Raw genomic sequence first — 27736 nt, forward strand, 5'->3', positions numbered from 1 at the left:
TATTAAAATACTGTTTTATTAAAAAATACAGTTAAGAGAACTAAAAGACTATCTACGACGCAATTTTTATCACACTTATAATCCTAACAATATGTAAGTACAGGATTCGCATTTCTCGAGAATGTCATACGAAATGAGAGATCTTCGATTTCACGATACATTTGATATCAATAAATAATTTAATACATATTTACAATCCTAATATGAATTGCCTGTCGTATAAACTCTTTAAAAAAATGTGACTGATAGTTGTATGAATTTCATACACATGCAAAGATTTTTGTTAACTATGCTCATGTTTTCATGGACAGCGATAAATAGCCTATAAAAATTGATAAATATCATAATCTTAAGTTCACAATGTAAGTACTCATTGAAAGTTATAACACTATATGTGAATGTTTTTTGCATACGATAGAAAGAGGAACGTAGAGAATGTTCGCGCAATGTCCATTTTATTTTTGTCACGAACAATAGTAGTAGCAGTATGTAAATATGTCTATGAAATAATGAAAATTCGCATGGAAACGAATTCATTCTTTTCATGATAAACGGTATTAAAAATAAAATAAGATAAAAAGGATAAGAAGTTCAATGTTTAAATGACATTGATCTAGTTGAACCAGAATCGTATATATGTATAAAGAACAAAAGCCTCATTAATGTATAAATACTTATTAAAAATGATGTATATCGTATCACAATATATCTTTTAAAACCTACAGAGAATACAAATTTCACGGAACGTACTACATTCTACGGATTTTAAACCTAGCGACAGTATTTGATTTCATTATATTTAAAATTGAAAGTCAACACTTCTCGTGGAAGTACTACTGCGTTAATTTGTTTTAACCTAAGAAGTCGAGAAAATTAATATTACGTTATGAGATTCGTTTCTTCGGAGGCAGTTTCAATTTTACTTGTATCAATTAGTGCATTCTCTGATCTGTTATCTAACGAATTATCCTTACTGTCGTCGCTATCTGGTCTATTTGAGATCTCATATTCATTCGAACGTCTTTCAGATTGAGATCCTAACAAGTTATCCTGCACATCCTTGTATTGTTCTCTTTTGTCGTCAAAGTAATCAGCGCTACCATTGCTTAACATTCTATCTCTACTTCTACTGCAAGAATCCTCGTTTTCCTTTATCGTTCTACTATCTCTTCTACCTTCTTTCCTTTCTGCATATCCATTAGTACGATTAATTAGATTCAGTTCTACATTTGTTCCTCCAGGTTTCTTCGGCGACTGATTCTTCGTAGAATTACCGAAAGGATTGAAGAATCGCCTTCCGTTCTCTTTATTCACACCATTGTTCGATTTTATAGAGTCTGCTTCGTTTCTTTTATGATTCTCCATGTCTCTAGACTCGAATTTCTTATCGCGAGACTGATCTACGTTCTCAGCTTGCTCCTTCTCTTTCTTTATCGCAGCCAGTTCAGCTTCTTTCATCGCTGAATGAATAACTGGTTCGGCCCATAGTCCTGGGTTAAATGCTGGCCCTGTGCCACCTAATTCCGCTGGCAAAATGTCAGTGGGCAGGTGTTCATGCAGGGTGCTCAAATTATTTCCATGTAAGTAGATCTGAAAATATTAGATGTACATTGGTCATGTTTATAAATTCCATTGAAAAATAATTTTTTTATTGAAAGATAATTCTTGAAATACAATATATCCGTCTGTTTTGAAATTAAAAAGAATGTTCGTTTAATGAAATTAGATATTCACACTTTATGCAAACATACAACACTCTACAGCTTTACGCTATCTTAGATTATCTATTTGTCAATATTTAGTTACTCGTATCTGAAACACATATGCATGTATGCAAAACGTTTCAATTTCAGCGTCAAGCGATTATACACATGGTTAAAAATTAAAAGCAATTAAAAGCTTTGCTTGTAATAATAATTTGCCGGGATGTGGAATTTACCGAGTGTATTATCTTAATTGATACAATTACAGCAATTGACGTCAAGTAGTTGCATTTTGATGCGTTCGTTGATGTATATTGTTTACATTAATTAATCTTCTTAATCTATCTCTATCTTTAATATAATACGCTACTATGATACGCATTCGAAGCTATTATTTTATCCCTTTCTATCTATTTTCTAATATGTACTTTGTCCTTCAGCAGTTCCTCCTACCTTGTTCCGAGTTTTCTCGTCCAAAAAAGGTTTCACAAGGGCCAATGTGGCCTGAACGTAAAGCGGCGCCGACAGGAAGTGTATAGCTTTGAATCTCGCCGGAAATCGTCCTCGAAGAGCAGCTATTAGGTTTCGCAGTGCCGCTGCGCCCAAGGCACCGCCCTGTCGTAAAGAGAATCCGCTCCAATCTACCACCGCCACGAAACCGGATTGCTAGAAAAAGAAATGGAACGTCTAGAGCTATAGAAGACTAAAAGACTTACTTTGTTTGTTCGAGACTTAAAGATACACAAACTTATATGTGAATTTTACCTGATTCCTTGGGTCTTGTATAAGAATTTCTAAAACCAAAAAGAGTGCGCGTTGAACTGATAATGCTGGTACTGCAATAGGGTCCCATTGCGAGGCTAAAATAACGAGTACGCATCTCCCTTTTCTGAAAATGAATTTGACTTATGATATTATAACAATATTTTTATATTAATAACAATAATAAATTATTAATAGTTATACTGAAATCGTATTTTAGAAATATGCAAATATGCTGTAGTTACAAAGAATGATGTCATCAATAAATATAGTAAACTTTGTATTTTTATAATATTTATCGGTCATCAAAACTGTCATCAATAGATATGGTAAACTTTGTATTTTTATAATATTTAGGATTAAATATTCCCTTTTATCAATTATTATTTCAAAAATGATCACAATTTATAAAATGATATCCATACTCTTATATTATACTCAAGTTTAATCATCAGTCAATCAAATTTTTATCATTATATAACAAATGTAAACTATCTATAAAATTACTATAAATTATTAACTTATTTTTAGCTAAATAATATCCGAAAGTACTAACTTCGCTATGTCTACGTAAATGTTAATATAAGTTTCAGAATGTATTAAATAGACCGGAAACAAATTTAAATTTCAAAATGGTACCTATCACGTGCAGGAAGTACACCGGGTATTCCAGCGCGCAGCGCCCGCTGCAAGGCTGGATCTCTTGCGGTTAGATTGCCGAAGATATCCTGTCGATGCGCTACTTGCGCCTGATAAGCGGCTATCAGGGCAGCAGCTTGTTCCGTGCGATATTTCCGGGCTAGCAGGAAACGTGTAATATATTCATCCGTGCAGTGCTTCAAGTCTAGAAGCAAACAGATGGGTCATTGTAATGCTTCACGTGAAAAAAATAGCCGGCAGGAAGCCGCTCGAACGCGGACATTATGCCGGAAATTCGAGGATCGACGCGTGGAAAACGAATCAGTCTAGGCGAACCTAACGGGACCAATCGAATGAAATGTACTAATGCGAGTACTGTATCTCCGTATTATCAAGAGATGTATAATACCATATGAAAATCACACGGGAAAAATACGATCAATCAGCTTTTGTTGATTTTCTAACTTTGTATCACTGACTGAAAAGAATTACAAATAAACGTACAATGTTTTGTAAGAAATAATATCAGTTATCCCTAGCCTACGGATACATATCTATGCAAATTTATATTTTTATGAAGATAATTAAAAGAACGTAATCCAGCTAGCAAATTGTTTCATAAATTGCATCAAATATTCTAATGTGTACTATATTTTGAGTATTTCATATATTCTCTCATTTGAAGGTATCTCATAAATGAGTAAATATCCGCAGTTTAATTACTAATTATTTAACTACACTCTAATTTAATTAAATTAATATTAGTCTGTATAATTAACATTGATGATAAAAATGTTCAAGAGAGTAACAAAGTTACGTATTCGATCTGAAAATAAAACGAAACTTAAAAATTCATCTTCTATAGGACATGAAAAATATGACTTATCGTATTTCTCACCTGTGGTCTTTATACAGATTACGATATAGTATACTCTAATTTGCTTTTGTATCTCCAATTTGGTAATTTTAATACAACAGAAGTTTCGATAAATAATTCCGGTCGAATAACGGTCGAGCGTTGTGAATAAACCCCTTCTTACCTACATCCGGCATTTCACGCAATATTGCTCGGACGGTCTTAATGGCCAGTTTCTTGTCGCATTTGTCGAATCTGGCCTCCTCCTCATAAATACTCCGTGCAAGTGCGGGACTCATGTGACCTCTTGTGGTGTCCCACATGTACTCGCAATACTCAGACATCTTGCGGACCCGTCTTTCGCTTTACCACAGATCTGCAGCAATCAATAGTAATCGAAACATCCGATGAAAACGAAAGATCCTTTTGTTTAATATACATATACCATGGCGGATAAAAGAAAATTTATTAAATAAGAAATATAAAAGGATATCATAAGTTTTTTCTATATTGTTTTATTATTATATATATATATATATGCCACAGAACAGATGAATGTTGCCAATATGGTAAAAAATTGTTACTACAAAAGTGGCTAGATTCTGTAGCGCATCAATTTTAAACTTTCTTCTATCCACTGCTGTATATATTTGGCTATTATACATGTACTATATTTATTGAATTTATTAAATTTATTGATTATATGTATATATATTTATTTAGCTATCACTATATGTATACATATATGTTTAACAAGATTGCGGAATCTTATCGATAAATTAACATTTATAGTTCCAGAACTTGTAAATATAAGAAATACACTTCCAGATATAAAAGCACAAGATACCAGCAAACGTACATATACGTGAAACATTCAGTACCATGGAACACTTGAAGAGACACTCCCTTAAAGTAAATGAAGTACCTTATGGAAATGAAATTTATCTTCATGCGTATTATATTTGCACGATGTTTATACAAAAATGATTGGTCAATGCAAACATTTGATACGTGGTCAATACGTGATCAATACGTGATCAATATATAATTCATATACTCACGTGTGTAAAAATATACTCGAACTACGATAATTATGTTTGAAAAAAGCAAGTACATATAAGCGATGGCTAAAAATATATTCAACTGTCTTTTCTTTAGGAATATTTTTGTAAAAATATCACTTTCTCAATTATTCTTTATAATTTTATGTTCTGATTCTATAAAAAATGACAGATGAATCAACGCTTTAAGAAGACATCGAACGAGTCTAACTAGTAGCCGGAATGACTCATTTCTAGGTGAAACACCGTTGAGACGCAATACAGCTTGCAGGATAACCGCGACCGGTTCGTGTAACTGCTTATTGAGACTTTTACTTTGATCCGGCGAACTTCATAAAATCATTCAGCAATAATTAATTATTTCAGACTTACTTTTTGTAACATAAATCTTAATTTGAGCCATGAATCTATATTTTCAAGGTAAAACTTTCTAGGATACGAAATATTTCACTTTAAAAACGAAGAAACGAATTCCTATCAGCGTTATCGTAAAATTATTGCTTGTCGTTACTTAAGAATAATTTGTCAAGTCATGTAACTATTTTTTCAGTGAACGATTATTTACCGCATTGGCAATTTTTATGTAAATTTATGTTTTTATAATAGAAGTACAGAAATAGAACTTGAATAAAGATTAGAGATTCTAGAGTTAGTCAATATTATATATATGCGAAATACTACGTTCTTTACCAATTTTATATCATATATAGAAGATATTTTATATATAGACAAATATTATATAAAATCTAATATAGAATACAAGATAAAAATATAATAGTACCATATAACATACATTAAATATATATTTTTGTATATGACATGTATTTTTGCTTTCTGCACTTCTCAATAAATATATAAACATCCGTAGTTCAGCTATCATCCTTAATTTAATGCTTCAAATACAGTGCAAGTTGAACATATGTCAACAAACATTTTATAACTACTACATTTTATAAACTACGTTTGTGACAGTCTATCAACGTCAATACTATTGTTTTCCGATATCTCTTTTTCCGACATAAAAACGTACACTTATGTTAACCACAGATGTGGTCTGTATGTACATATAAATCGTTAAAATCTGTTGGAAACGTAATCCTCTTAATCGCAGTGCGTGTAATTACAGAGCACGGTGTAATTAAGTACAGGAACTTATTAAAAATGCTACGGAACGTTAATTTGGGTAAAATCAAAGAAGCTCAAAGCCATTTAAAATTCATTAAGATAGCCATCATAGGTTATATCTAAGCCATTGCTTTGAACACGAAGCACTTACGAGATCTACTCGTGTACACCATTTTGTCATATGACATTTTCTCAGAAATTCACTTGATACATCGAATTGTAAAAAATAACCTGTAGATCATTTGAACAAATTAGAATCATGTATACTGTAGAGGAAACTGTTCACACTAGACGATCTGCTACATATGTAAATTGTTGTAAATCGTAACTAGCTTAATGGCATAAGTTATATTTTAATGCCGCACTTACATAAAATACTCGCAACAGTCGTAACACACTTCACTGAAAATCACACTTTCTTCTTCTTTGTTTCTTTCTTATCACTGTCGGTATTGTTCACTGTTACACGAGGTATCTATGTGACTTCTACGAAATATAGAGTTACACTATGTCATGAATTATTTAAAAAAATACTACACCTTTAATTTACCCGCTAATGTTAATTGTATTCTGTATAAATTTGTAAACAAAAGAGACAAAGGACTCGTTCATCAGAGGAGCCTTGTTGCTCGAACGGTCACGAGCGAACGGCGCGCAATGAAGTCGCCTGTTGCGATTCGCTCGAAAGTGTTAGAGCATTGAGAAACAAAGGAGCGAGTGAGACTCTCAAGGAGAGATGCTTGCCTTATTGAAGGAAAAAGGAAAAGAATCGCCGACGGTGTAACGATGTAACGATGGACTTGAGACGCACGGTTCAGAACCATGACTTGAGCTTTTTAGAAATATAAAAATCCGCTATACATTTTCTTCTGTTTTTAATATACCAAAATACGTTAAAAAATCTATCTTTAGACCATCGATATTTATACAATTTTGCAAAATATGATTTCGATCTTCCTGGAAACTTAGAAATCCACTATATATTTTTAGTTTTTAGTATCTCATAGTTTTTAGTTTCATATATACAAGGTGAAATAAAAAAAAACTCGTAACTTCTAGAATAGATAATACTTGATAAATAATAAAAAAGAGTTATAGTGCGCATGGGTCGGAAATAGAACAAATTCAAAGTCAAATAATTCCTTGTTGCGCTTGAAGCGAATAACTTCCTCGCTTCAGAAGATATTGTACCGTACGGAAACAATGGATTTTACCTGCCTCGATACAAAATACCAGTGAAATGGTTAGAACACGTCCAGGGATCTGAGTACGCAATTCTCTGATACAAAAGTATCAAGCGTGTGTGGAAATGGAAGGAAATCTATGTACAAAACCTTCTATAACCAAGAAAGAAAGAAATGATAAGGTAATCCATTGTTTTCATGCGGTACGATAGCTTCTGAAGCGAGCAACTTTCTCGCTTCAACGGAAACAAAAATCTGTTTATGACTTTGGAACTCTTAATTTTTCCATCCATGTCTATTACGACCTTTTTCCATTGTTTGGCAAATACGATCTACCTCAGAAGCTATGAATCCTTTATTTGCTTCACCTTGTACATTAAAAGTTACATTTAAGCAAACTATCGTAAAAATTTTTACGTCATTAAACTTTCAAATTTCTCACAACAATTACGTTTGCTTTTTAATGTTAGTCAAAGGTTCAAATAACGTATAAATTAATTCGATCTCTTCTCTTAACGATACGCTTAATAAAGAAGTAACAGGAAGGGAGGTACGGAATGAACAAAAGATAATTCGAATTAAATGAATTCAAATTTTGTTCATGTAACTAATAGAAGAAACATGACAGAGAAGAGACGGTATACAATAAAAAGGGCATAGGTAGTTAGAGAGAGACGAAAATAGCGTAGTTACGATCGAACGTGAAAAGGACAAGTATCGAGAGAAAGAGAAAAAGTGTAACCTGTGCTGAAATCAAACGGGAAGGAGAAAGGAGGGTTGCAACGTTAAAGAGAAACGAAGAGAGAACAACGATAGAAAGGAAAAAGTAACGCGTAGGAAAGAGATGGAACATCGACAAAGAAGGAGAAGGATGACCGCTGAAGGTGGGAGTAGGAAAGATAAAGAGAAAGACGGACGAAGCCGGTTACCAGTGCGGCTGACTCACCGATCGTTCTCGTTGCGCTATCAGGTAAAACCGTTCCCCAAAAAATGCGAGCATCCAGTAGTAAAATATATAGAAAACGCTTACAAAGTGCAAAAATAAAATTCAATTACGTAATTTTGCTGGTTCGACAAAAATTGCACAATATATATGTCATTTTAAGTCTTTGCGCATAGTATGTGGTCAGTGAATTCTTAAAGAAGTTTCGTAATATGTACATATACGTATTTTTATTACATTCTGACATTAATGGCAAAATTTTACTTGTATGGCAATTACTTTCAAAATATGAAGTACATATTACTCGAAGATTAGAGTTGAGATATTACTGTTAAATGAATTGTAATATGCAACAATTGTCCGTGGATGTTCTAGTGACGAGTCTGCTTGACCATTGCGCATCTGTGACGAGATAATCAGAAAAATTAATTGACCAGATGTCCCGAGCCGATTTTTGTCACGATACGATCATATAGAACACGGTGAACTAATTTTATCTTTAATAAATCGTCTCGTATATTATTGAGAAAAGATTCGTTCGAAAATTTCTATTTTCAAGGAGCAATCAAGATTTCGAAGGCAACAAATACATTGCTTCAAGAGAAGGGAAAATAAAATGTACTCAAAGTGTATCATTTTTGTACAGCTGTATAAATCTCACTTGGTGATTTGAGTAAGTTTAAAAGAAAAAGAAACGAAGAAAAACGGATCCGTAAAAATATCGTTGAAAAATTACTGGTTACGGTTCACTTTGGTAATATCCTGTCGAGTCACGTAATTATATAAAATATCATGTTATGTTGTTTCCACGAACTTCCATCAGCTCGATTTTCTTTAAATATTTTTACGCCGAAAATAAATAACATAATAATAAGGTCATTACGAAATGTTGATCCTCGACACACAAAATGATATACGTTCTCGATAATTTAAAAAAAAATAAGCAAATTCGTATACTATCGTTATATTTTGGTAAGAATTCTGATGAGTCACGTTCGAGAGTCGCAAGATTGCAAATGAATTCATAAACATTCACGGTGATTAACAACCGATGATAATTGTTATTAGCATATGCACGATTGACTTTTATATAAAAGAGATATACACGATAAAGATTTTCGTAAGTACGCAGCGTCCTCTCAGAACAAGCGACTGGACGATTAAAGTCCTATTGTATATCCGATATAGGAAAATCTTCTTTTATAGCGCGAAACCATTCAATTCTTCCATCGATCGATTCCCTCAAGGACGAGAACTGCCGGTATCGTACTTTAGATTTAAACACCGTGACCCGCGATCATTTTGTCGAAACTGTTATACGATATTGATTACACAACTTAATTCACAATTAAAAGAACGTGAGTTTTCAAGTTCTACAGAAATACAAATATTTGTGTAAAAAATTGCCTAATTAAATGCATGGCGTTTTTCAATTATTCAGTAAAATTTAATATAATAATCTATAAGCTGAGAAACTTATGTATTAATATTTTGATTATTAAGCAAAAATATCAATTCTATATATGGAAGAATAGGAATTCTGTGCAATATGTTAGTAATAATGAAAAAGTTTTGTAACAATAAAGATTAATGGTCCTCCAATGTATCACTGCCACGTTCAATTGAGTTCAATAAACTTTGACATCCCCTAAGTACGCGTAGCAGTTTATATCGAACTACACTACACATGTTGTATAAATCCTCTTTATAGCCATATGACTCTTTATAAGGAGCTTGTTTAGGTTTAATAGAAAAAAAAAGATTCTCTTTATAAGATTAATAATAACTTAAGGTTGAATCAAAGACAACCATGTGCGATTTAAAAATTAGCAATCACTTTTTAATGGGATTATTGTTTCGTTTTTGACATCGATAAAAGATGTCAGAGCTTATGAATTTGAATAATGTAAAAACTCAAATTATTTAAGTGCAAATTACAAACAGATAACCTCAAATATCAATGAACCGTTGTGAAATCTGACTGCTATGTCTCAATGTATATTTTTAATTAACAATCACGGAGTTTTGAAACTACGACACATATAAATTACCAATTTTTTGCGGTGCATCGTGGGCTTGTCTGCGTTCGAAGGACGAAAACAGATCTGTTCGTGTAACGCCGCCATACATTACGCAACATAACGGTAGAAGCGTAGCAGAGAAGAAGACAGAAGTTACCGGTTTCTTTTAACGTTGTAAAAGGTAGCCGCAACCCATTTTCTCGAGGTTTTGATATCTTAGTGCAATCAGATTTCAATATTACGGTCCACTTTTGACACAACAAGCATTAAAACGTTATCTCTAGTAAGCGGATATAAAAGAGTATAAGTTAAATTTTGGTCAACTGAATAAGTACGCTAATATTTTCTACATTATTGTCTTTTGTTTATGGTTTTAATAGTACAAGTCAATTTCACTTCTTTCCCGCTTCTTTACCTGAAATTCTAATAGTATATCAAAAATCTAATACCTGATTTTACATTGTATTTTAAATATTATAAGTGCTTTTCTGCAAAACTAATACATCATTCTGATTTACACCTTTTTACCTGCCCACCAGAGATTGATTTTATTCAGTATTTTGTGATTTTTATTTGACAGTTTTTTTTATCTTCACATTACATTACATATAAGTCTTATAGCTAGTTCTGAATGAACATAGACGACACGTCTAGACGTCATAGACGACGACTTTCTTTTATATTAAGAGTTGAAGGAAATGCAAAATAATCAAATTGTTATTTGCACCGTCTATATTTACGTATACCTTAATTATGTGTACCTATACTACTTTCTTTCTTTCGGAAGAGGGACTAATTATCGTGTAGAAAAGGCTTACGAGAAACTAAACTATTACGTATCGTATAGCAACGTAAGTACTAATTGGTGCTTATCTATGAAAAAGATAGTATGTTACAATAAATCATGGTTTCGTAAACATATCCTACAAACGATACGAAAGAAATCTATGTAAAAAATATTATAAATATATATATGAATAAATTTGTCTTCTTCTTATATGATACGATTTATCTACCCTTTAATCTAATTTTCTTCGTATGATACAAAATAAATTGAATTAAAATGATTTATAAAAAATGTAAACAATAATAATTTAGATATTGTTTCAATAAATATTAAAGATTCGATGAAACCTGACGGTGGCAAAAAACAAGATATAAGAAAATCTATTACTATTTCCTGCTCGGCATGGAGCCATAAGTATGTTCATATGTATAGTACATAGTTACCTGTTTGTTCTACGTCAACAGTACAGTTTTGTATCGAAAGCCGTAAACCACAATTGACACACTGAATTTAACCACTGCATCAGGCGAACGAAAAAATACCTGCACATACGGACGATCCTTCGAAACTATGAGACACAAAGAATAATACTTCCGGAAGGTAGCAGGTGAACATTCTACCTGCGGCGCGAAACTGTCTGTTCGAAACTCTTAGTTAACCAATTCGTTCGTGAGCCCCCTATGGACTCGACCGTTACTAACAGCTGTTAACATGAACGTTCTGTATTCTAGGTAAAAATTCTTCTAAATATGTAACTAAAAACTGTATTTTATTTAATAATACTTTATAAAATCTGATTTAGTAGATTTTTGTAATAAATTAAATCACTAATAATATAAATTAAATCTCTAATGATATAAATTAAATTATTTCAGTGATTGCATTTTTCTTATTGATTGTTGCAACTAAGCTTTATTTGAAACCATTGTATGAAATGTAATTTATTAAATTTTCATTAGAAATTCAAAAAAACTAGATTATGTTTGCGATGATATAAATAATATTATCTGAGTGTATACTTTTTAGTGACGGTTATAATTTTATTAGAATAACAAGAAATATTGTTTACTTCGTAATACAAATGGTTTTAATACATCAACAAAAATCTTGTAGTTTTGTACAATTGAGTGGTCATTCTTTTTAGTTGGTTTGATTGCCGTATGAGGTCACTATTGAGAATTTACTGATATATGACGTATTGCTACTGGTATAGATCCTATGCCTAGTCAGTGGTACTGCTGAGTTATATTGTTTAATCAGAGAGCTAATATTTATCAAAATACAGACGCACACAGTGTATCACCTTGTTGATTTTAACGTGCTCATGAAAATTATTGTTAATATTACGATTAGTAAATATTATATTAATGTTTATATCGAATACAAATTATTTTTTACATATGATTATGTTGAGATGGAACTACTAGATAGATGAGTAAAATTCAATGCTACTTTTTATGTTGAAATTAAATAAACTTATTTCCTAACAGAACTTACTATAAAATTTAATTAACACTACAATTATAAATTACTTCTATTACTACGACTAACTACTACACTACAATAGTCACGAGGATGTCGATCTCACTACGCTTAAACTTTTCTTGTGTCCTGATTTGGGGTTGTATTTATGCCGTGAGCAGAAATACACTTGCTGAAAAAAGTTAACATATTTGATAAAAATAAAAATAAAAAAATAAAATATTGTGAAAAAGTACACACATGAAACTGCGATATGTTTTTTTTTTCGTCTATATTCGTGTGAGATGTAAATTAATATTAAATCGGGTAAACAAAATAGAACTCTGTGACATAAGATGAGAAACATACTTTGATTGAATCATATAGCTACTTTCAACAAAAACTAAATAAAAAATAAAATATTGGGCAACATGTGATACATATCAAAAAATGAAAAATATATAGTAATTTTCAAGCGATCATTATGTTTCGTAATCTTTGTTGATAATTCTATATGTGGCTTTATACGCGGTGACATTATCTTTTATCTTTTTGAGTCACAAGTTTTTGAAGAAAATAAAAACCTAAGTTGCAAAAAAAAATGGAATGGGATAAGTGGGATATATACAGTCCCATCACATATTCAGCTTTAAAATTAATATAAAACATCAAATAATATGTTTTTTTTTTTATTATTATAAAACAACTTATTCACTCATAATAAATTCTAAGGAACGAAACAACATATACTGTTATGGAAGACAAAAATTCACTGCACCATACAATTTGCCAACCTCAATTACAACAGTGTCAACAACTTACTAATGCGTTTTAACTATATATTTACACATTTACCGTTGGTTCATAGTATTGCCAACTGAATGAAGAACTTTCAATAAAATATTAAATTGTATGACTGTGAGTAACTTCAATTTTTCGAGGTGAGATAAAATATATCATCATGCATAAAGAGTGAGGCGATCTTTAACCCACCTATATCCAAGGAGTTAACTATGCGGAAAATTTTGAACTTTTTGAAAATTTTTTCGAATGTACGCTTTTACCATTTGCATAGATTATAGATAATTAACATGCGCAATTTCATTCAAAAAAACGAAAATAAATGATGAAACAAAATCAAAGGTATTTCATATTTGCAAATACAAATAACACTTAAAAATAATTAAACAAGAATTTGAACTTTGACCGTCATACACATTTGATCCTTTTTTTGTTTGCATTTATAATTTACGACATTAATCATGTTTACATTAAAAACTTTCTGCTTCAGCAAGATTGTACTAATAAACTTCTGACAACTGATCATTTAAATTGATCATCCAGACGTAGTAAACAGTAAATATACGATAATAAGATCGAAACGAGACGAAACGTCATAACGTTCATTATCGTTTACGATTCAAATGCTAAATGTCATCAATCTATATTTTTATATATAGTGGATCAAATTAATAATCGGTCATTTTTTAAAACAGACTAACTTTTTTAAAATTTAACGAATTGAAATTTGTTGCAGAGGCAAGCGATAAGCGTCGTAACGTGTAGGAATCTTTCAGAAAAAAACCATCTAGACGATGAATATAATTGTTAATATAATGTTGAGAATCCTGGGATATTGACCACAATATTGATCATCTGAACGCCCCTTTAGATTTATTATAGTTACAGGTTGAAAAGTCGTAAACAACTATGATTTTCAGTATTTTCAACCGTTTGTAGTTCATAGTAACGTGGATCTGGTTCCGATAAAATTTTCAGCATGTACATAAGTAGCATAGTTTAAATTTTCATTACAGGCTCAAATAAAAACATTGTAAAAAGCGATTTCCACTATTTTCTTTGCGATTCGGACTAATTGTCATTTTTTCAAAATTTTGTTTACACATCATCTAATGAACCAATTCGTTTAGGTTCTTAAATAAATTTACATCGTTTTATACGATAAAAAAATTGATCCTGTTTTAAAGCGCAGCAAACATTAATATAAGTCATGTGTTGACGACAGATTCGTTGAATAGAATATAAACTACTTGATTTGTCAAATGAATGTTAATATTCAAAATCTACTAGCACCATGGTATCACGCGTTTTTTCTATCAGTTTTCGCGAATTTTTCCTGCAAATTATCAGGAGTTCCTATAATTGAGATAAAGATAATGTGTTATTAAAACTATCTTGAAATCAGCCATATCTACCTAGTGTTTGAGTACAACGGCGACGAATCAGCTGACTTCTTCGTTTTATCTATTACTCCCCATTCAGTTAAGACTCAACGAATCGTGGAGCACAGTTAACTGTTAGTCCGTGACTGACTTTCCGTCGAAATTGATGTGCTTCGTGAATTCACAAGACTGGCCGGTGATTCAGTTGGTTGTATCGTATCTCACTGTACGTACCTCGATCAATCTACATATCAACAAACCTACTTCTCCTGATTTTTCAATTTCATCATTCGACATAGTTTCATAAATTAAATAGAATTAGATCTTCCAACGTTCTTTAGTCATCCGTCAAGGTAGGTTTAAAAATAATTAACAGTAAGATAAGTCGTTGCTCTAGTACTCAACTGTTTTATCTCCATTAGTTCGTAAACTGAAGAAATGAGTTTAAAATCTATAAGTAATTTGATATTATTGCGTGAAGGTAGGACTTGAAAGGACTAAATATTTGTTGCCTTCTAGGTAGAATTTTCATCATATTATCATGTATTTGTACTTTTTATACCAATTAGACGTATGTGGATTGATTAATTATATGTTTCTAAGAGATGAAGTTAAGAGGAACAGTTGAGAACTAGGGCCACGAAGTGTCAATTGTTTAAATAGGAATGCAGAAATGGAGGAGAATACTATATGATTGAAATAAAAATGAAACGAGAAACCTTTTTGAGTAAAAGTTGTTGATTTTAGATTGTTGTAGAGTGGATTAAGGGTGATTAGAAATCGAGTGATGCGATATGTAATATATTTGAAATGAGAATGAACTGAGAAATTATTTAAAATAAAAATTATTGATTTTAAGAAATATTAAATGGAGGGTTAAGCGGAATGCAATAAAATAAGCGCGAAAGAACTTGTTTAATATAACAGTTGTTAAATTAATATCGTTGAGGATATTATACTGAAGCTGGACATCGCGCTGATGCGGCTGATAATATTGGATTATTAATAATAATAATTATTATTAATAATAATAATATTAATTATTAATAATTAATTTTAATTAAATAATTAATTATTAATTAATTAATAATAATAATGGATAATATTGGAATATTAATTACTTCCTTAGATGATCGAGGAGCGTATTTTTTAAAAGATAGAAAATTAAGTAATGAAGTAATAACAGATTAAAATAAATTTTTTGCGTACAATTTTACTTCACTTATATTTTAATGGGATAAGAGAAATCGGATCCTCTGAAAAACAGATCGAGGCAGTTTATTTAAAGAGGTAACTGCATTCTCATCTTAAAAAACGTAACTCACATTCACAATAGATTTAATCAGTTTCGGGAATGAATAAAAATTGATCGATTTCATTAGAAATTAAACTCACTTCTTTTTTTAAATGAATTTACAATACTCTCGACTGTGAATTTCATAAGTGCAATTCTTCTTTTTAATAAAATAGACGTTTTTGTAAATCTATGGTGCTATATGCACGTAGAACCATACAAGTACAGAATGTAAATTATCCTGAACACTTTCATTTTGTCGAATAGAAACATTCTTTGCTCTTTGAAACCATTATAATTATCTTCTAACACTAGCAACAAAAAAGTGGTAGTGCAGTTCCTGCCACAATTTGCACAATTTAGCATATATTAGAAGTATTGATATTAGAAGTATTTATTCTCTAGAATGATGTCGAATTATTCTTTTTTCGCTAAATCTTCATTGTATTAGGTCATCCCATAAGTTCGTGCCGACCTTTCATTGTATACATTTCATATTTTAAAGAAAAACAAGAGAACTTTTATCGAGACGGAATAATGAAAATAATGATGGGAAGAAGTTGTACAACGAGAGGGGGATTACATTTTTTCATGAAACTGAAAGGTATGTAAACAATCTTAACATATATAACCGCTCGAAAAACGGCACGAACTTATGGGGTGACCTAATATTTAACAATTTGCACAGAAAATGAAGTACGAATTGATTTAAATATTTCACTGCGTAAATGTTTCTGAAATTGATCTGAAATTGATCCTCGTGCGAAAACATTGTCTGCAAACCTGTTTTTCTGGTCGATCCAGATCTCCGTTCTTTTCTTCGAATCAAATAATCGAGTTATTTATGACTATGATGTTTGTTATTTTCACATAAATTCTGTAATATTTTCATTCATTCCTATGAAAGAAATTATTTAAAGATGCAATACCTTATCTTCCATACACAAAATTATTTCGCTAATTATTCATTATTTATACGTTGTTTTTCATCACTATGATAGCTAAACTTACCATATTTTACTTGAAGATTTCACTTATATTATGTCTTATAATTATACTTCTACCACGTTCTTAATGATGAATATGTTATGAATTCGTAAAATATAATAAACGTAAGGAAGGCAGCTATATGAAATTCGTAAGGAATATTATACAAACCGGAAGCAGACGAAAGGCAAGAGATAATAAGTACAATAAACACGATACATTATTTACATGTATAAGAGAAATATCTTTTTGGTAGTATATAGTGCATTCACGTTCACCTTGATGGCTCGTCACTTTGTCAATTTTATTACTGTTATTATGAAGGATCGGAAACTGATAATTTTCTGAACTATAATACCAGAGCAATCCATATTTTAAACCAAGTTGAACTCGGGTTTCAGTCATTTATCTGGAAGTTGTTAGTGAAATAAGTGCAATCTCACTGAACAAGCTTATATAATATTTTATTATATGCCTATTTAATAAGATTTCGTAAAAGTTAAAAAATTAACGTTCGAAAAAAATATTTACTGATATTATTTATTAAGCAGTAATGGTAAACCTTCTGAATATTTATTATTGAACACTAGTTAATAGGTCGATATTAGTTATTATATCTATTTGTTATATTATATATATTTATTAATATATTTATTGATATAGGAATGGTTATTGTGTAAATGTGTTTTTGCTTCCATTACTGTGATATTTGATATACTTATTGTTTGCAATATTTATTCTAAGGTGCATTTAAAATGCAAAAATGCGCAAAATGTATATATGCAGTATACAATCCTAAACTATTTATAATAATATAGAGAGCACTGGATATAGTTCACAATGGATAGAACGAGTCTTTCTTAAACCAATCTTTTTAAGAAATGTATATTGGAAATAAAGCTTAGTAGTAAAAAAGCGTATAATACTAGAGTATGTATAATTATCATGTAATTGAAATGTATCTTGCATCATCATCTGTGGTGCAATTCATATTTACGTTGCTCAAGTCTCTTCAGCTACTTTGCAGGAATTTTATGAGAGTAGTTATATGATCGTTGTATATCCAGTCGTATATTAAGAAATACATAATTTAGCCCCGTATTGATTTTTAAATATTAATTCCTTGTAAAAAACAATATTGCGACTTAAAACGTCTAAACGTTTTTTTAATGTCTAGATTTTTAATATGACTTCGTCGATTAGGATCTCCATAATGTTTGTTTCATGTTTCATGAAGTTATTTCTTCTAACTTAGATTAGATATAAAGCTTAATGGAATTGTAAAATTGAAAATTGTAAAAAAATGACATTTCTTTTTAATATTTTTTTTTTTTTTTATTCAGTATAGAATTTAGTAACGTTTCTTTTTAATATTATAAAATCTTTTGAAAATCTAAATAATGTTTAACAAAGTTGAGTTCCTTTAAAAGAAGCAACCCATTAAGTATTTATTCTTCAGCTTAATTTTGGTATAATTACTGAAGCTATTTTTATTAAATATGAAGCACTGTGTTTATTTCTTATATATTGATAAATAATGTATTATTTAATGTAACATAATCAGAATTACATATATGTCGATACCGTTTAAAATCATTGAATTTTGTCTATTATCGTTTCCATTTTTATTGTTTGCTATTTAAATAAAATTATTTACCACGATAATGCTATTCTGGTTAATATAATACTTTCGTGAAGATACAAAAATCTTACCGTAAGAAAATAACAAAATAAAGATAAAGAAAATTTTTCCGTATAAAGTTAGTCAATAATACAAGGTCGCATCCCATCTGTCAATCGTTAGTTGAACCTAACCTGTATGTCATAGCTATCAGGTAAGGATTATGCGTCAATTGTAACAAATTTCGCGGAAAAATCATTTCTATAAAAAAAAAAAAAAAAAAAAAAAAAAAAACAATATTAAGGTACGTGTCGATTTGGGAATTTCTTCCGATAGTTGTTCTCAAGAGTACTCTTAAATTGTCTGTCTATCTGAAAGCAAGTTCGAAAATTGATACGCTCGAACTTACTAGAAAAACTCACCGAAGGCTTACTATCTGTAACGTTCATCATTTAGAAGGGATTTTCGAATTGAACATGATACCAAGATGTTTTGCAATTTTGTGGAAGTGAAGGCAACAGAAGTTCAGTGAATTTAGTTCAATTGAACCAATTCCTTTTATTTACAATTAACCATCGATGCCTTCATGTGTGACGATTTTGTGGTGTTTATTGCGAGAGATGGAATTAAAAATTTCAAAGTCCCAAAATAGAGCCAATTTGAAGTTCCTTTTTTTATCGGATCGCTGCTACTTCTTTTTTCTATTTTTTCTTTTTTTGAGTTCTTGTGTCACCTGTAATTTTGATATTCTGATAATATTCATATATTTCGTTCTATTACATACTTTATTATACTTCACTTACCTGGTTTCTCAAATTATAAATTGTCCGTTGAATTTTTTTTTTACGGAACGTTCAAACTTGTAACCAACTCTCATGATATACTACTTTTAAAATATGAAATTGTTTCGAATTGTGCCAGTGGCTCTCCGATCATGGTCTATTCGAGAGTAAGCTACCTCATACCTCTGAAACAGTTACTCTCAAACGCTGAAGAAATACTCTCGAAAGCAACTTCAATAGTTTAATTCTCCACCGGACACGTACTTTTCTGTATAGTTCAATTAGTAAAACCCGCTTGGCAAATAGAAGATTCCGATTCAAACTCGGCACAACAACCTGATCGACCGAATATTTTTCTCCCTGCGTAATTTTTGAATCGTTACATTCCTAATAACTTACATTTTTGGATTCTACGTATAAAAAACCACCATAATGTATTAAAAAAGTCTATAATTTAAATCCCTAAAGCAAAGTTTTATCTTTTTATCAGGATTTTAGGAAAATGTACACAATAAATCAGCTACACCATATTTCATCTTGTCTGATGTACACGTTTACGACATACAGGGGGTTTTTGATTACGATACCTCTGCTTAAATCCCCACTTGGTAACTTCGATCCAGGACAACTTAAGTTCTTGACTGTATGGAACCTGGTAAGTTACATATTTTTAATATTAACAAAGTCGTATTTCGTTCAAAACATTTATAATTCTTTTATTTGTAATTATATTTCGTTTTCTATTGTTCATCATATCTTATGGTTCACGATATGTAACAAGTGTCGACAGTATAATTAATATAAATTCCAAAAAATGTTATGTTACGAAAAATATTGGCAGCAAAGAATATAAAACAATTGTTAACTTAGATAATATGACATACTTCTTAATTAAATACCAAGATTGTTAAGCATATAGATGTATTTTTAAAATATTTAAGATTATATTTTGATCAATTCCGAAATTCAGATACACGTTGTGCACGAGATCTTTAAGCTCGCCCAACAGTCATTTATAAACAAAAAATAAGCAGCCAGCAACTGGCAAGCAATATTGACGTATACACTGACATATAACTGTAGGCAAAATTCACTGTAGTATCGGTAGTTCTTGGCGATTATCTTGGAAACTAAGCAAATCCACTTTTTCTGTGTATAGGAAAAAATTCAAAATATCGATATCTACAACATATCCAAAAGTCATCGAGACCGAAGGGTAGTTAGTTTTCCTACAGTTTCACCTAAACATCATTCACCGTGAACAATGTATTTATAGTCTTATATAAACGTTTAGTCAGACGCTAATAAATTTACATCGACGCGCTTGTGTCAGCTAAATACAATAATATTGCGTTCCACATTTTACAACATGATGGAGCGTCAATACTGATTTCATACCGAAACTAAATATGAAGCCTTGACGTTACGTTTATACTCTAAAATTCTTAATCTTGTACTAGTTACGCACAGTCATTATTTAATAGCCTTTCTCACATTTCCTTTCTACTCTCGCTTTTCTACTTAATACAACGTCTCGACGCCAATACTCAAGCAAGGTTTGCTCTCCGCGTCTACCTCGTGTTTCTGGACACATGCGCGTTGCAGCGGCTCATTGTTGTGTGTGTGTGTGTGAATCTGAATCTCCTTCCCCATATTAAAAGCGTTAAGCCAGTTTCACACGGCGATACGTGTACCGCAAAATACGTACCGCAATATACGTATAAGATATATTTCCAGGAATTAAATATACAGTATCATTTATTCTTGAGTGAATCATCTGTATAGATCATTCTTTGATCTGTAGAAAAGTATCGCCAGCGATCAAGTTACTCAAGATGCACGAAATCAGTACCGCCAAATTGTATTTGTCAACAATCGTCGTTTAAACGCTTCTGTTGGTATACATGTATAGTCTATCCAACGTGACGGGACAGTAAATGTGAACAAAATTTGATTACTGCGGTTGCAACTATTGGCTGCCGACTAGTGACATTCAAAAGCGACTGCCTCGTCTCGTTGGATGTACTATAGCATATCCACATTTCATACACGTATCATCGTGTAAAATCGGCCTTATAGCACAGGGGCTGGTTGCCTCTATTCGCTATTGCCAATACGTCATAACCTATGCATGCCTCTGACACCGTTACGTAAGTGCATATAGCTTGATATAGCGTACATATAAAGCACGATCGTATATACAGATTCTGAAAGTCCCATGATAGGGGCACTTCCAGTCATAGTATAGTATAAAGGTGTTTGAACTCCCCTCAGGCGATTTGTGACTATTTCCTGGTAGTTCTCTGACAACCTGTAGATTGCGTCAAAGTAAAAAATCCTGTAATTGTGCATAAAGGGATAGAGCTCAGCGATTTTGATCAAATTTAAATATATTGTGAAACTAAAAAACTAAATACGTTTTTAACGAATTCACCCGTTATAAATCGCTTGCTGGCTGTCGCGCCGTGTGTATGTGCCATTGATATGCACGTACGGACAAAATTCAATGTCTAATAGCAACAGTTTTTCACCAATATCTCGAAAACTAAGATTGAGCGGTGGTTACATATTATACATAAAATCTTCACCCTGATACATATTTAAATTTCATTAAAATCGATGAAATGTATCTCTTCGTATAATTGAAAATCCAAATTCCTCTGATTTTTTGCTATAACATCATCAGTAAAATCTGTATTACACTTTTTAATAACGATATCTTCTGTGACGGTCAAGGGAACTACTCAGTAATCGTCACAAAGCGTTAATAGGATAGAGATACTTTGTCAAAACACCATTTTACCAGAGAATTTCTCCTTTCTAATATTACACAGATTACCTACACCATGGTTGCAGCATGAACGAGACATGAGAATCTCATCATTTGAAATCTAAAATTGTTTACAATATAAAAATCTTCCTGTTCTTGTATTAGTAATCTAATTCTACCAGTTTCAGAATCTGTACTTTATACCACGATCGTATATACAATGAATGGTACATATAGTATGTGTAAAATAACATGCTTCCTTGACGTTTGTTTGGATAACAAACTTCTCATAATATCCATTGTTTTAAAAACATGGTTTCATTAATCAAACAAAGTTGCGATACATAACAAATATTCCACAAATAAAAAATATCTACGGTCAGAGAATAGGTAATATTAATTCTTCTACAAAATTGTATAACAATATCTTGTAAAAATTACCAAAATGAAGTTTCATATTATTATACAACACAATCGCAATGGTTGTCTACCCGTATAAAGTATCCAATTTAGAACGCAAAATTTCTACTTATACTATTGATTACATAAAATCGATAAAAGGAAGTATTCATATTTTATCTTTTAAGGTCAACAAATATTTACGTATCTCAGCTTGGTTAATGAGTTACGAAGTGCTATTTTTAAAAAAATATACATATCATTTATTTGAAATATATTATTGAAATGCATAATTGAAATTCTTTCTCTTTTTTAATTACAATAAAATCAGTAACGACCACTATACAAGAGTCTGTTTAAATTTAGCGTGTACATAATAGAAATCAGCGTATCATTCGAGCATAGATGCGGTATAAAATCGTGAATGGTAGAAGGAAGTGAAAAATCACATAACATGTTATAGTAATCACCTCTCTCCAGTCTTGGAATCCAATCCTTTATTTATTACTATATAAATACGTAACACGTCTCAATAAAGCAATATCGAACTTTCAACCAGAAAACGCTTTAAAAATCGAAAGGAGTTTTTCATGTATCACGATGATAATTATAAAATTTCTCTAAATAATTATGAAATCTATATTTATCTTCAATTATATTTTTCAGTATAGATCCACAGAGTAAAATAACTAATCTTCATCGGGCATTAAACTTAAAAGAAAGAAACATGATATTCTTCAGAACAGGTCGGGAAACGATTTTTATCAGCAAAAACTCGTGCGCATTCCGTTCGCGCAGAGAAAGAGCAGCAAGAACAACAGCACTTTTTATCTCTGTCTTCTAATGGCGCTTCTCTATTTCGTACACGCCCCGTTCCATTTTTTATGTCCTATTTTCGTACTATATTATGTACTTTATATTTATTTGACTTTCGAAATCAAGGCGCATTTTGATTGAGAAAAATAAGATAATGACTGTAGATGTGCTACTCGCTAAATATAGGCAGACTTAGACAATGTGTTAGTTCTGTTAGTAATAGAAACAATACGTATCTGTCTATACGATCACATACAATGTCGTCAATTTCTTTCTTGCCTTATATATGCGTATATAGGTTCTTTTTATCTTTCTGATCATTTTGCGTATCTATTTTATATGCAAGTTTTATTTACCTGTGTGAATTTTAACCTGTGCACCGTAATATCTAAATCTCCCCAAATGAAACCTTACGCACATGGTGAACTGGCTATTTCTCTCTTTCTCACAATCCTCATACTGTATTTTCATCTATCCGTCAGTCAGTACGTTGCAGACTGTCGACGCGGTCGATACTATTAGTGCGGTTTGAGAAAGCCGAAGTTTCCAATTTTTGCTATTAAAAAAAAGATAATTAGAAAGTATTTAAATAATACAGAATGTTTACTTTGCAATAACTTCAACTTCTTAGTTATTTCCGTTTTATTAAGTGAGGTTAATATTTTATCTATTTTTGTGCAATTATATAGATAGCTACATTTATCCTTTTCTTTGTTATCATCAACGGTCTGTGCATCGTTTATTTTGCATCGTTAGTTTTTTGTTTTGTTTTTGTGAATTGTGTAGGTGGATGATCTTAGAATCACAAAGTAAATGTTAGTGATTTCAACAAGCCTATTATTTACAGTACATTGTTTTTTAAGATTAAAAACATTATAAATTTCTTTTTATATAGAAACGCTATTTTTATTCCCACGATTATTTCTTACTGTAATGAAATCAATTGTAAAAAGCACGTGTTATTGTAGAGTAATCTGCTTTGTTTTTAATAATTCAAATTTCAATGTTATGCTCAATCTGTTACCTGGAATCTAATACACGATATTATATATAGTATAGTAGATAAAGTTAGCAAGACAAAGTAAATAATTGTTTGAAATGTTATAACATTTCAACCATTTCATTACCATTACAATACCACTTTATTACGTGCTATTTACGTAATTCGAGAGTAAACTGTCTTATGTAATTCATAGCTGAACACAATGTTATAGTTCCTTATATATCTTTCTTTAATCGACTATATAAGTACATTACATATTTACTATATACAGTATACATACAACAAGAAAATGTAATTACTAAATAAATTTCTTGTTTACGCAATATGTAATATGTAACTTAGTTAATATGTTATACAAAAGGAAAGAAACAATATCTTTTTTATCCATTTCTTTCAATTTTCATAAATTATTTGATAAATTTAGAACAAACGTTATTAATACAGAATAGATAAAGTTGCGATTGTTACAAGTTGTAACTTAAAAAAAAGGTTTCTATTATAAAAATAGAGAATCCAATAATCCACCCATTTTGCATGACATAAGAAATAATTGTTAAAAGAGTGTATACACACAGAAAAGATGAATAATTCTTTTATCAATTTATTCCTGTGTGATTGGTCGAATACGATCGCCATCATGGAAATCTATCAAAGCGTTTCAGATCACGAAAAAGCTGTATGTGAAATAACTACGAGATGCAGGAAGGCCTACTAATTGGATTTCACATGATCTTCTGCGTGCAATTCGCGTTCTCCGTGTATTATGATTACATGTACACTGTTATTCCTCCGAATCTTCTCAAAATGCACAACAGCTATGGCGGGAAATTCAAGTTCCTCACTTTCTGGGACGCGGTTAGTATCGTGATAATCAATGAACTGGTCTCTTTTTTCACATACAATTAGATTATTTTCCTAATCCACCTTACATAACCACTTACGATCCTATTAAAGATACTAGCCTAATAATTACTTATCAAATAAAACTGATAATGTAATAAATATCACTGATCAAAATGGTACTTACAATTATAAAATGTCAATTGACTTAAAATAATTGTTAATTATTAGAAAACAATTATCGGTATACTATTTTCCAAGCATGTTTTACATAAATACTTATAAGATTCGTTTACATCAAGTAAACTGAAATTGCGTGATGGTTTTAATCTTATTTCACATTTTCATTATTATACAATACTGAAAACACATAAAAGAAGACATAAGAATACCATATTGTATTGTATTTGCATATCGCATTCGCAAAAATGAAAACAGTCAAAATTATAGTAAAATACAGTGATCTTTTTGGAGATTGAATAAATATTTAATTATACTTAGTGATTTCTCAAAATTGTAATAAAAAATTAATTTACACATCAAAGTGATTTACAAATCAAATGTTTTAAATGTTTAGACAACAAAAAGAGTAGTCGTCAATAATATTAACATAGTATATATAGCATCTTCAACGAGGCGGTGTAAGTAAAGAAAATTTTATTGTTGCGACTGCAATATTGGCAATAGCAATAAACTATTGTTTACATCTGCTTCATCTCGTTGGACGGACTATAGGGACATCACAATACTCCATATATACATCATGATATTTATATATTTATTGAACTAATGTCAAGCTAGGAAAATGAATTTTTCATAATCTTTTGCTACCACTAAACGATTTCATATGACCATTTCACGTTGATATTACAAATTATGAAGCTCGGATAAGAACAAAACTCAATTGTTCGAGTACCACTCCATATTAACTCCGAATTACAGCACGTGTCATGTCATGTTATTTATTAGCAGTCAAGTGACTATCATTGCATGATTTGAAGTATCCATACAAGACAATTGTTTTATTAGTATTTAATTGCTGTCAATACTTCTCGGTATAATTCATCACAGTAAAACTTTGTTTATCTGTATGTATGAATACATTTTATATGTTACAATGTTACATGTACCTACGTGCATATATAATTTTTTATTCATGTACAATGTCGGTTTAAATATTCATTACCGTTCATATTATTAATGCATTGAAGATGTTTATCAATTCATAAAAAACGAAAAACTCTATAAAATACATTTACATAATAGACACATATACATATATAAATACAAAGAATATCCAAAGTATAGCATAATTATCATAATGAAAAACGGCTATTGTTTGGTTAGAATGTATCTTTTTGATTCTATCTCTAAAGGTTTAAATTTATATATATAATGTATTGTTACATTATTCATTTTAGAGTACTTACATTAGACATGATATGCGAATACGTTTATAATAAAATAATTAGAGAATAAAAGCAACGGAAAATTTTCACTTTATACTAAATACATATGTGTAATTCACAAATTACAAATTGTAGGTTATAGGTCTCCTTTTTTACAATTTTATGTTAAATAGAATAATGAAATGATTTATAATTTATGCAATATATTTATGTATGTATGCAAATTTTGTTTGTTTTTTTATCAAATTTATTACAGTTATGTTAATTATTGAGATCTTTTATTCGCTATTTGCATTATTCCTCTTATTATTATTGAAGACATGATGTTTGTTCAATTACAAAGGAGGTTTGTTCAATTACAAACTAATTATCAATATCTTTTAAACTTTTACTTATTAGTTACATAAATCGCAACATAAACCGGTAAAAAATGTTTTGAATAATTTTTACAGAAAAGTACAATACCATATATTCAAGTTTTTTTAATTGTTAATCTATAGAAATTAAGTGTATAATCATTCATTGTTTCAGATCATTCAAGCGATATTTTTCTTCATATGTATTCTGAATGATTGGTTCGGCACAAATGCAGTTAGTCCTAAAAAGCCACCATTCATACGTAAATTAAAGGATCATGTACATGCGATACTCGGTTTTCCGATCGCCATGGTAAATTAAGAAAAAGACAAAAACTACAAAATTTAGTAAAAAGTTAAAAATTAAAGTTTCATACATTTTCGTATAATTTTTTCGGGTTATAGTTCGTTGGAATAATATTCTGGACTTTAATGTTTGTGGATCGCGAATTGGTGCTTCCAAAGGCACTGGATCCTTACTTTCCATGGTGGCTCAATCATTTGATGCACACAATGATCATGGTTTCCACGCTAATAGAAATGATAATAGCCCCGAGAAAATATCCAAGGAAATCATTTGGCCTTTTATGTTTATTATCCTTCATGTTTATATATTTAATTTGGTACGTTGACAATATAAAAAAAATATAAAAATTATAAAAGAATATTATGCTTTGGTCAACTGTCATATTTTGCTTTTAAACTTTGATTAAAATTTTGATTAGAATTTTAAA

At 30.6% G+C, this 27736-nt stretch overlaps 2 protein-coding genes and 3 long non-coding RNA genes across 20 annotated transcripts in view; 2 read left to right on the top strand and 3 right to left on the bottom strand.

The window, feature by feature from the left end:
- On the bottom strand, window positions 1–14857 carry LOC100646822 (clavesin-2). 6 transcript variants are annotated; one of them, XM_012321210.2, is made up of 6 exons: window positions 14759–14857; window positions 4145–4336; window positions 3105–3309; window positions 2469–2592; window positions 2157–2369; window positions 1–1590 (listed from the first exon to the last, which is right to left on the bottom strand). In XM_012321210.2, exons 2-6 carry the CDS (start codon window positions 4302–4304, stop codon window positions 880–882), a joined length of 1413 nt encoding a protein of 470 aa, XP_012176600.1. In that variant the 5' UTR covers window positions 4305–4336; window positions 14759–14857; the 3' UTR covers window positions 1–879. The 6 variants fall into 6 exon arrangements, with proteins under 6 accessions (XP_012176600.1, XP_003394635.1, XP_012176598.1 ...); XM_003394587.4 differs by lacking the exon at window positions 14759–14857 and adding an exon at window positions 11525–11751; XM_012321208.2 differs by lacking the exon at window positions 14759–14857 and adding an exon at window positions 6516–6818.
- On the top strand, window positions 7501–9879 carry LOC125384724. Its single transcript, XR_007223449.1, has 2 exons — window positions 7501–8300; window positions 8649–9879. It is a non-coding gene; the product is annotated as an uncharacterized LOC125384724 (long non-coding RNA).
- The window catches only part of LOC100646531 (androgen-induced gene 1 protein), a 14711-nt gene continuing 1806 nt past the window's right edge, over window positions 14832–27736 (top strand). For 2 of the 6 annotated variants that reach the window (XR_002308957.2, XM_003394586.4), the window contains exons 1-4: window positions 14832–14951; window positions 19900–20064; window positions 27178–27315; window positions 27408–27625. Coding sequence is in view for 5 of the 6 variants with exons in the window: in XM_003394586.4 (XP_003394634.3) it covers window positions 14892–14951; window positions 19900–20064; window positions 27178–27315; window positions 27408–27625 (581 nt within the window). In the remaining variant the exon portion in view is untranslated. Of the gene's footprint in view, window positions 15079–19899; window positions 20065–23909; window positions 24049–24089; window positions 24210–25051; window positions 25253–27177; window positions 27316–27407; window positions 27626–27736 lie in introns of those variants that run through there. The other 4 variants (XM_020868504.2, XM_020868501.2, XM_020868503.2 and 1 more) reach the window with 4 other exon arrangements.
- LOC105667185 lies at window positions 16600–23884 on the bottom strand. 6 transcript variants are annotated; one of them, XR_007223443.1, is made up of 5 exons: window positions 20808–21560; window positions 19997–20061; window positions 19431–19769; window positions 19050–19360; window positions 16600–17415 (listed from the first exon to the last, which is right to left on the bottom strand). It is a non-coding gene; the product is annotated as an uncharacterized LOC105667185 (long non-coding RNA). The 6 variants fall into 6 exon arrangements; XR_007223444.1 differs by lacking the exon at window positions 16600–17415 and adding an exon at window positions 17710–18888; XR_007223442.1 differs by lacking the exons at window positions 16600–17415; window positions 20808–21560 and adding an exon at window positions 23751–23884 and having other exon boundaries at window positions 18894–19360.
- Window positions 25298–26771, bottom strand: LOC105667186. The gene is made up of 2 exons (XR_007223448.1): window positions 26668–26771; window positions 25298–25597 (listed from the first exon to the last, which is right to left on the bottom strand). It is a non-coding gene; the product is annotated as an uncharacterized LOC105667186 (long non-coding RNA).

The sequence above is a fragment of the Bombus terrestris genome, chromosome 3 (assembly GCF_910591885.1).
Source record: "Bombus terrestris chromosome 3, iyBomTerr1.2, whole genome shotgun sequence".
NCBI lineage: Eukaryota > Metazoa > Arthropoda > Insecta > Hymenoptera > Apidae > Bombus > Bombus terrestris.